The sequence below is a fragment of the Populus alba genome, chromosome 1, assembly GCF_005239225.2.
Source record: "Populus alba chromosome 1, ASM523922v2, whole genome shotgun sequence".
Lineage (NCBI taxonomy): Eukaryota > Viridiplantae > Streptophyta > Magnoliopsida > Malpighiales > Salicaceae > Populus > Populus alba.
In genome coordinates, this window is record NC_133284.1 from 29,980,940 (window position 1) to 29,991,815 (window position 10,876).

At 35.5% G+C, this 10,876-nt stretch overlaps 1 protein-coding gene across 1 annotated transcript; it reads left to right on the plus strand.

Annotated features, from left to right (window-relative positions):
• The first annotated feature begins 1,640 nt into the window (after positions 1 to 1,640).
• On the plus strand, positions 1,641 to 9,979 carry LOC118032974 (nuclear cap-binding protein subunit 1). The gene is made up of 5 exons (XM_035037783.2): positions 1,641 to 2,478; positions 2,948 to 3,010; positions 3,293 to 3,469; positions 4,224 to 4,359; positions 9,468 to 9,979. Exons 1-4 carry the CDS (start codon positions 2,449 to 2,451, stop codon positions 4,245 to 4,247), a joined length of 294 nt encoding a protein of 97 aa, XP_034893674.1. The 5' UTR covers positions 1,641 to 2,448; the 3' UTR covers positions 4,248 to 4,359; positions 9,468 to 9,979.
• Positions 9,980 to 10,876: the final 897 nt, after the last annotated feature.

The following is a 10,876-nucleotide window of genomic DNA, read 5'->3' on the forward strand; positions in this document are numbered from 1 at the left end:
AATTTACACAGCAGTCACACAGACCTTCATTGGAAAGAAATTTAATCTTACTATCCGAGAATTTCATCCAAGAATATGCCAAAAAATAAAAATAAAATCAATGTACAACCAACCGAACTTCGGATAAAAGAAGAAAAAATAAATTGCCGGCAGAGGATATATATGAACTTTACGGTAGACAGCTGGGCCAGTCACAGTTGCCACTGTGGGGTCATAGGCGTCCGTATTCCATGTGCATTTGCAAGCAACTTGGTCACCACAGGCCCGGAAAGCATGTGCCCATAACATGCCCCCTGTTCTCATTTGGGACCCGCCATGAGAAAGTTATATGAACCACAAAATGCTGCTCTCGCAGAACTCATCGTCATCAATGTCATCCTATCTCTTCTCTTCTGCTACTGTTGTTTCAGGGCTCTTTTTTTTATCATCATCATCATCATCATCATCCAGAACTGCATTTAAAGGCTTAGTACGGAGGTAGCTCTCACACCCTCGTTAAATGCCATGTTGCTGGCTCCACCACGTTAAAGAACTTCTTTTACGTAGCTATAGACACAGAATAATTGAAACACCTGCTGACGAACTGTAGAGTTCACCCTGCGCTTCATTTGGTTTCAATAAAACCTTTACCGACAAATTTATTCAGTTTTAACAGTTGGTTGCAGAAATCTCAAGGATAGATTAGCTGATTAAGGGCGTTTGTCTTCTTCTTCTTCTTCTTTTTTTTTTTGAGTTATAATATTGAAATTAACATTTAAATGATTTCGAACACCTTTAGATTCTTAAGATTGTCTGGAGAGAATATATACTTGGTTTTGGTTTTAGTTGATGCTTGTCAGTTACCCGCACTCCGCTGCGGGGTAAATAATGACATCATATAAACAGATAGAAGTAAAAGAGGGAGAAAAAAAAAGATAGCTGTGGATGATCATTTTGAAGCAAAGAAAGACTCAATCAAAAACATCAATTAATATAACACATGAATACATTTTGGTCACAGACGACAAATATAGCAGACCAGACTCTGAATGGTATAAGAACTTTGATTTCTGTTTCCGAAGCTCGGAAGAAGAATTAACACAAGTTGAAGAGTTCATTGTCTGATCTCCGACAATGAGTAATGCAGTTATATATATGGAGAAAATATTTGTTTTTATTTTAATGTATTGATATTAAAAATAATTTTTAAAAATAAAAAAAATATTATTTTGATGTATTTCTAAGTAAAAAATATTTTAAAAAACAACCGTAATTATACTCTAAAATCTTATTAGAATATATTAATGTTTAATTTCATTAAAGTATTCTTGTTAATAAACTTTAAAATTGAATTTAATTTTAAATGTTAAATCAATTCATGTGTTCAGAAATCTTGCGAGGATATTGATTTCAATTTTAAATAAAATTCAAATGGTAATAATAACAAATGAGCAAAAACAAAAAACTTTATAATTTGTTATAGTAATTCTAAATAAAAAAATATTATTCCAGAAATATTTTTTTAATATTTCTATTTATATTTATCGATTTTCTTCACTGTGGTTTATGGGATACCGTGCATGCAGTTCATGTTCCTTCTTGCTAACATGCATTTATATCCTCCTTAATATCTAACTTACTGATTCGATGATTTACATGGCGGTAGTGGTTTGATCTAAAAATAATTAGCTATAATGGTGTCAACATAATAGGTGCACAAATTAGGAAAAAGAACAATAAATTTCTCATGAATGGTGGCTGCCACCTGTTAGAAGTAGAACAACCTTGATGACTGCAAAATCTTGATGGCATGAATTCTAACAGAAAAGAGAGGACCCCGTGACTGCAAAATCATCTTCTTTTTTTTTTTGAAAGATCACCTTGATGCTCTTTCTACCATGAAATCCATTCCAAGTTAGAACATTTAATGGTCTATTTAGTCTCCTGTAACCTTAGTGACATCAGCCTAGATGTCCTAATTAATCGAACATGATATAGCATCAAAAGATGATAAAGAGACCACAAAATTCTACAATAACAAGACTTAAAACTATGAAGGGAAGAAAACTCATTGTCTTTTGTACCACAATGATATTTTGGTGTGTTGTGATCATGTTTAGCATAAAACTCATTGTCTTCTGAGTTTTCTATGCCAAGTCCTTATTCTTCCCTGTGGTGGAGATGACTTTTTGGCCACTAAGCCCCAATAAATTTCAAGAACATACACAACATTCAATGTTACTTGTAGAGAATATAGATCTCATTGTTTTCTGTTCTGCATATTTCCTTTTTGATTCTGTCTGGTTTTGTACTTTGTCGAATTGGGTACCCTTGTGATTTACATGCTTATTAAGGTGAAGCTTTATTGCAAATACAGTGAATCCACCTGCTTATTCTGTTCTCTCTCTCTCTTTCACACACACACAGGTTGGCTTACTGAACTATGAGAATGAGGACTTTGTGAAGAAAATGGTGGAGACAACCCAAGATAAATTTCAGGTGAGCATACCTGGCCTGAAGAGGCTGTTATTATACCAGTTCATTTTGTTGTGCTCCTGGTAACCTGATCAGATCTAAATGCTTATATGTTCTTTAGGGTTTGTGCAAGTTTGCTGGCATGCATTTACTAATTGTTCCATTAATGGCCATCATGTGCAGTTATTTCTTCAAATAAGAGCTTCAGTTGCCTGATACTATCACAAAATATTGTGAAGAGGGAACTTTTTTTTTTTTTTTCCTGGTGTCACTGCATATCAGCACTAGTTTGGGGGGCTATATTCATATGTGTGAGAGGTGAGGAGAGACTTAGGTGTGGAATTTGTAGCAAGACCTTGTTAGTGCATCACATATGTTATGAGAGGGTATCTTGGATGCATTGTGTTTTGTTCTTGTTTAATTCTCTTCTGCACTGTTCTCACTGATGTACTATTCTTGCAAATGACCTTCTCCCTGTTCGTGAACGTTGCAGGACGCCTCAGATGATGGAAACTGTGACAGGATTCGTATTTTGATGCGATTTCTTACTGTTATGGTATGTTGATATATTGGTTCATTAATGCACATCTGTAGGTAATTGCTTTTGCAAAGAAGATGAGGCATGTTCATAATTTATTGTAAGCTTTCATTTCAATCAAGCAGTTAGAAATTATCTTGTCTGCCTTTTAGGTTATTGGTGACACTGGGTGGTAGAAAGTGTTGGGATGTGGAGGAGATTTAGCTCAGTTTGATATGGCATTCATGGCATCTTGCATTTTCCTCGACTCTTTCAAGTCTAACTGGAAACCTTTTAATCTGATTCTATTATTTGTTGTAGATGTGCAGTAAAGTTCCCGTACCGTCTTCTCTGGTAGTTATCTTTGAAACATTGTTATCATCTGCTGCCACAACGTTGGATGAGGAGAAAGGAAATCCTTCCTGGCAAGCCTGTGGGGACTTTTGTGTAAGCTGCATTTTATCCTGTCTCCCATGGGGAGGATCAGAGCTGATTGAGGTAATGCATCTGTTGGTTATATAATTGTTGGTTAGCTTAGGCATCTCTCTTGCCATAAATTGTATTTCATCTTGCATTTGTTAATTTGATTGCACGCTTTTTATAATCTTCAGTTCTCATAAAATGTACTTGTATCCATTACTATATATTTGTGTTGGATGAATATCAAGGCTGCCTGGAAAATGCTTGTTGGCATATTCAAAACTAATATGATAATTGGGATCCTTATTCAATTGACACAAGTTAGAAATTCTTTTTTATCATGCATATTTCTTAATTAGACTGCACATTTTGTTAAATTAAGTTCTCAGACCAAGTACTTGCATTCTGGGTTATATACTTATATATTTCTTTCAAAATGAATCTCAAGCACTGTTTGGAAGATGCTTCCTTCTTGGTGTATTGGAAACTAATATGGTCATTGTATCCTTACATGGAATTGACCAAAGTTAGAAATGGCAGACTGTTATTACTTGCTTGTTTAGCTATTGAAATTAAAATAAATATGAAATGCCAAGTTTTGAATGTAGGCATGTGATTCATCAATCTGTATTTAACTGCAGTAGGTTTTATGGAAGATGCTCCCTATTAGGGTTTTGTTTGTTAAATTTGCAGAATGTCTCTGTACTCTGTTGTAATTTTACTTATTTCCCTACCCAATTTTGTGTATACTCATCCAGTCTGTGGTTAAGGGCACTCAATAACACATGTGATACTTCTCTCTCTCTCCCAATTGCTAACACCACATCTACAGGCAGCAAGTTCCAGAAGAGATTGAGAGTGTCATGGGTGGTATAGAAGCATATTTGAGCATCAAAAGGCATAATTCTGACACCGGTTTGTCTTTTTTGGAAGATGATGATGAATCTGGGAGTGATGTTGTCGACAAGGTATTGTTTCTCTGTTATTGGTATTCTCTTATGTCGTTATTGTTAAACTAATTGAGATCAAACACAAAAAGGAGGCTAGAATTCTGAATAAACTGTATATTATGAATGCATAGTCTTAACCTAATTACAAATAAAGTATATATAGGTTAAACTGAAAGTACTATTCTACCCTTAATAAATAAGACAACATAAATATTATTTAACATCTCCCCTCAAACTCACGATGCGGCAGCTACAAGCATCGAGAGTTTGCCAACTAGAAAACGAAAACGAGATATGGAATGCGCCTTGGTAAAGAAATCTGCAATCTGCAATGAAGAAGGAACAAAGGGCAAAGTAATGGTTCCATGCTTGAGATGATGACGAGTAAGATGACAATCGATTTCAATGTGCTTAGTCCGCTCATGAAAAACCGAGTTGTGAGCAATCTGAATAGAACTCTGGTTGTCACAATACATAGGAGTAGGATGGGAAAAGGAAACTCCCATATCAGCAAGTAACCAACGTAACCAAATAATCTCTTTGGTAGTAGATGCCATGGCACGATATTCTGCTTCGGTGGATGATTGAGAAACAATAGATTGTTTCTTACTCTTCCAAGAAATAAGAGAATCACCTAAAAAGATACAAAACCCGGTAACAGACTTGCGATCTGTGGGATCACTACCATGATCAGCATCAGAGTATGCATGTAACTCCAAGGAAGAGGTGGATGAAAGTAAAAGACTTTGAAAAACTGTACCCCGAAGATATCGCAAAATACGAAGAACAGCTGCCCAATGAACAGTAGTAGGAGAAGCAACAAACTGACTAACAACATGAACAGCATATGCAATATCTGGACGAGTAATGGTGAGATATACCAAACTCCCAACAATAGTGCGGTATAAAGTAGGATCTATCAAAGGTAAACCATCAGAAGAAGAGTACCTTGCGTTAACCTCAATAGGAGTATCCACAGTCTTGTTATCAGTAAGTCTAGCCCGCTCAAGAATATCTGCAACATATTTCGACTGAGAAAGAAGGTAACCTCTAGGTGAGTATGCTACCTCAATACCCAGGAAATATCGAAGATAACCCAAATCCTTCATCTCAAATCGTCTAGCCAACTCTGTCTTCAAAACTGAAATACCATCAATGTCATCACCAGTAATAATCATGTCATCAACATATAAAGACAGAATGATACGACCTGCATCAGTGCACTTAATAAAAAGAGCAGAATCATGACTGCTAGAAACAAAGCCAAGTGACGAGATCACAATAGAGAATTTCTCAAACCAAGCACGGGGTGCTTGTTTGAGACCATATAATGCTTTCTTAAGCTTACAAACATATCCAGAGTCATGTGAAATACCAGGAGGGGGTGCCATATAAACTTCTTCTTGAAGATCTCCATTCAAGAAGGCATTTTTAACATCAAGTTGAGAAATATGTCATTGACGAATCGAAGCTACGGCAATAAGAGTACGAATAGTAGTCATTTTTGCAACCGGAGCAAATGTCTCCTCATAGTCCATACCATACTGTTGAGAGTATCCTTTGGCAACCAACCTAGCTTTATATCGCTCAATAGACCCATCAGAATTAGTCTTGATCTTATACACCCAACGACAACCAACAACACTCTTACCAGGAGGTAGAGGAACCAGATCCCAAGTATCTGTCTTATGCAATGCAGAAAGTTCCTCATCCATAGCTTGCTGCCAAAGCGGATCAAGAATTGCCTCTTTATAGGAAGAGGGCTCAACAAGACAATGAATAAAGGCTAAAAAGGAAGTAAATGATGAAGAATAACAAGAATAAGCAAAATCTGGTAGTTTTGTAGACTTACGAATACGGATGGACTGACGTGGAGGTGGATCCACAATCTCAGATGAAGCTTGAGGGGCTGTAGATGAGAATGGAGCTTCAGGTGTGCCAGAGAGTAAAGTACCAGTACCTGCAGAGTTATGAGTACAAATTGATCGAACATGGGGAGAGCTATCATTACCAGAATCCTCAGAAAATGGATCTATACTAATAAGATCAGATTTAGTCAGGTTATGAGTAGTGGATGGAATAGAAAAGAAAGGTATATGCTCAAGGAAGACAACATGACGAGACACATAAAGTTTCTGAGTGATTGGATCAAAACAACGATAACCCTTTTTACCTCCACCATAGCCTAAAAAGACACAAATAGCGGATCGAGAGGATAGCTTACTTCGTTCTACATGAGGACGAAGAACGAAACAAGTACAACCAAAGACTCTAAATGAGGAATAATCAGGGACATACCCATATAACTTTTCAAAAGGAGATAGACCCGAACTATGAGAATATGGAATTGTATTAATCAAGCTTACAGCAGTAAGAACAGCTTCTCCCAAAAACTCACTAGGAACAAAAGCAGACAACAAGAGAGAACGAGCAGTTTCGACAATGTGCCTATGTTTTCTTTCAGCAACACCATTTTGCTCAGGAGTATCTGTACATGAAGTTTGGTGGATGGTTCCATCTAGGGCAAGCAATTGGCAAAATTTATTAGAAGTGTATTCCCCACCTAAATCACACCTAAAGCATTTGATCACAGTAGAATATTGAGTTTTGATAAGAGCTCGAAAAGCTGCATATATCTCAAAGAATTCAGAACGATGTTTCATTAAATAAACCCAACAATAACGAGTATGATCATCAATAAAAGAGACATAATATCGAGACCCTCCTTTTGTGGCAACAGGAGAAGGTCCCCATACATCAGAATGAATCAAATCAAATGGTGAAGAAGAAACAGAAATACTTCGATTAAAAGGTAAGGCGGAAAATTTTGCCAATTTACATCCACTACAATCAGAAATGTCACAAGTTTTCAAATTTCCTAAAGCTCCTGTGGATGCCAAAAATCTCAAACGAGAAGACGAAACATGACCTAGACGGGAATGCCATAAATAAAAACTAGAAGATGAAATACTCAAACGAAAGGAAGACAAATCAACTGTAGTAGCAGCAGCGGCAGCAGCAGCAACTGACACTTTTAACTCATCCAAAATATATAGTCCATTCTCTCTACGGCCTGTCCCAATCAGCTTCTGAGACTGCAGATCCTGTATACAATAAAAGGAACCAGAAAACATGACTAAATAATCACCAGAATCACATATTTGACCAACAGACGCAAGATTCAATTTGAGTTGTGGAATAAGATAAACATTAGGGAGAGACATGTGAGGTGTGATAACAGAACCAACACCTGCTAAGGGCATTTGAGTGCCATCAGCAGTCATAACAGGAATGGAGGATAAAGGGGATACAGAGGTAAAAGATGAGGAATCTGGAGACATATGATGAGAAGCACCAGAATCCAAGACCCATTCAGAATGTGACATACCTGAGGAACTATGAGGCAACTGACCTATGGAAGAAGAAGCGGACATTGCTTGTGGCTGCAAGGAGAGAAACTTCTGAAATTGCTCAGCCAAAATATTAGGATCGGTAATAGAACTCGAGGAAGCTACTGCTGCAGTATTGTGGTGTTGTGGTTTATAACCCTGAGGTGGTCTATGAGCATTAGATTGTGACTGATTTCCAGGCTTCCAAGCTTGATTCTGATGTCTCAACTTAGGACATTGAGCCTTCCAATGACCTTTCTGCTTACAGAAGCTGCACTCATCGAAGCCAACCCTTGTGTGAGACTTATTCTGATGATTAGAGAATGACCTAGAAGGTACTGCTAGTACTGAAGGATTTGAAGCAGAAAGAATTCCTTTTTCAGAATAAGACTGAAAACGTATTTCTTCAGCCAATAACTCACTGACAACAGAGTCAACAGAAGGCAGTGGAGAACGATGCAGAATTGAACCTCTAAGTCCTTCGAAATCACTGCGAAGTGCTGTTAAAAACTGTACCAATCTTTGCTGCTCTCTACGCTCAATATAGGCACCACATGCCTTTAATTCTGTCGATTCAGTAAGAGCCAATTGATCCCAAAGATCTGTCATAGCAGAATAAAACTCTTGAATACTCATATTCTTCTGATGAAGAGCTCGTATGTCATTCTCTAATTGATACTGTTTTGCAAAATTTGATTGTGTGAATAACCTTTGCAGATGATCCCAAACCTCTTTTGCTGTCTCATATTTCGCCAACTGCGTACCTATTGAATGATCAACAGAATTGTTGATCCAAGTAATGATCTTTGCATTATTTGCTTCCCATGTATCTATCAAACCAGCATCCCCCTCCTCAATATTCTTAGGTATCACATAAGTTCCACTAACATACCCCCACATCTTCTTACCCTTAAGGAAATTTCTCATTACATAACTCCAATATGAATAGTTCTTCCCATCCAACCTCACACTCACAGACTGAAGCGAATCATCTCTTTCAGTAGCCATAATCAACAATCACAAATAACCAGAATGCAAAAGCAGCGGAAGACAAAATACTCAATTGCAGAAACTAAACAAATATCTTCTCGAAATTATACGATTACTCCCAAAACACAAAACAAAGAGTACGAATTCAATTACAGATACCAAATTGCAGAAGCTGAAGGGAAGACGAAATACCAAAATAATTGCAGAAACTGTCGAAATACCAAAATAATTGCAGAGACTGTCGAAATACCTAATTTTGCAGAAGCGGAAGACAAAATATCACTCCAAAGAAAAAAGTTGGATCCGCGAAGCTGTATTTGAGATTAAGCTTCGTTCCATAAAACCAGCTCTGATACCATGTTAAACTAATTGAGATCAAACACAAAAAAGAGGCTAGAATTCTGAATAAACTGTATATTATGAATGCATAGTCTTAACCTAATTACAAATAAAGTATATATAGGTTAAACTGAAAGTACTATTCTACCCTTAATAAATAAGACAACATAAATATTATTTAACAGTTATCACATATTTGCAGAAGTAAAAACAGGTGCATCTTAACCATTTAGAAATAACAAATGCATTTATGGAGAAAATTGGCTCCTTTCTACAGATATTATTTTTGTTGAAAGCAGGAATCGATCTTCATGTTCTGCAATGTATTTAATGCAATATTCTTTCTAATTCTTTGAATTGTGCTTGTTGCTTTCCTATCTCAACACTGATTGTTTATGTTTTCTTCAGGATTTCTTGGAAGATTTATGGGGTTGGATTCAAGTACCATCTGGCAATGGATGGAAAGTTGACAGTGGTAAGCTATCAGTATTCTTTGGGTTTATTTCGTGTCTCAAACTTTTCTTGCATTTGTCTTTTTTGATGTCAACAACTATATTTTCTATTTATTGTGTTAATGCTATTATTGTCCTCAGATAACTGTTCTTCAGATCATATCAGTATAAATGATGAGATAGGAAGGAAAATATGGCCTCCTAGGAAGAAAAAATTACAAATAGATCTTTCTAGTCTAATAAAATCACATCAGTGTTTGCCTTCAGCTAGAAAATAATGAACCCTTTTTATCCATCTTGTTCTTTTTTACTGGACCAGGGGAGGGTGGTTGAGGTTAAATTCTACTCATTTTCTGTGCCATTGAGAATATATGAAAAAGGGTGCTTAAAAACTCCTGAGAGAATTTCAGTTAAGATTCAATGCAGTTGAAATTGGTTTTAACCTATTGTTATGAAATTTGCTTATTTATGAGAATATATATATATATATATATATATATATAGAGAGAGAGAGAGAGAGAGAGAGTTAATGGATTTTTTACCTATGATTTATTTCAAGTTGATCAAGTTACAAGTTGATCTGAGTTTTTGACCGGGTTGGGTCAGATTAATCCTTCTTCTATTTTTTTCTTAAAGCAAGACTAGTCCAAATCTTAGATTAACTGAGGCTCTTCTAGTATTTATTAAACACAAAATAAGATAAATTATCTAGTTGAATTCAAAACATACTAAATATAGGAAAAAATAGTTATTTATCAAGTCCTATTCTATCCAGTCTAATCAATAGTGTCTAGTTTACCAAATACTACCGAAGTGTGGTCAATTACGGTATTTGTCAATGAAACTGACAATAAAATATATACTTATATAGAAGCATGTATATGTGTATATCATTTAGTACTATATCCATTTAATTACTCATGTGCATTAATTGATAATTAGGGGACTGATTTCCATTAACATATGATAGTTCAAAAATGCCTTAATTTTAAGAAAAGAAGAAAAGAATTGCAATTAGTATCACTATTAATTTTAAGCAAATCAAAATTTAAAAATACATAACTTAAACATTATCTAGAGTAACATGACTAACAAAATAAAACATTATTTCTTGTATTCAAATTTCACTCCCTAACAGTCATCTAGTCTAAAGTTTCAATTTGAGAATATCGAATATTCAATCCTTAATTTAAAGAAAATCAAAATCTCCTTTTATATCATTAATGAAAGCAATAATGACAATTTTTTCCCTTTCAACTCACTTAAAATAAATAACTAATTTACCTTCAATCAAAATAAAATTTAATTAAATATAAGAACTGATCTTGCAAGTCAAATTGAATAAGTTGTTATGAATCATTAAAG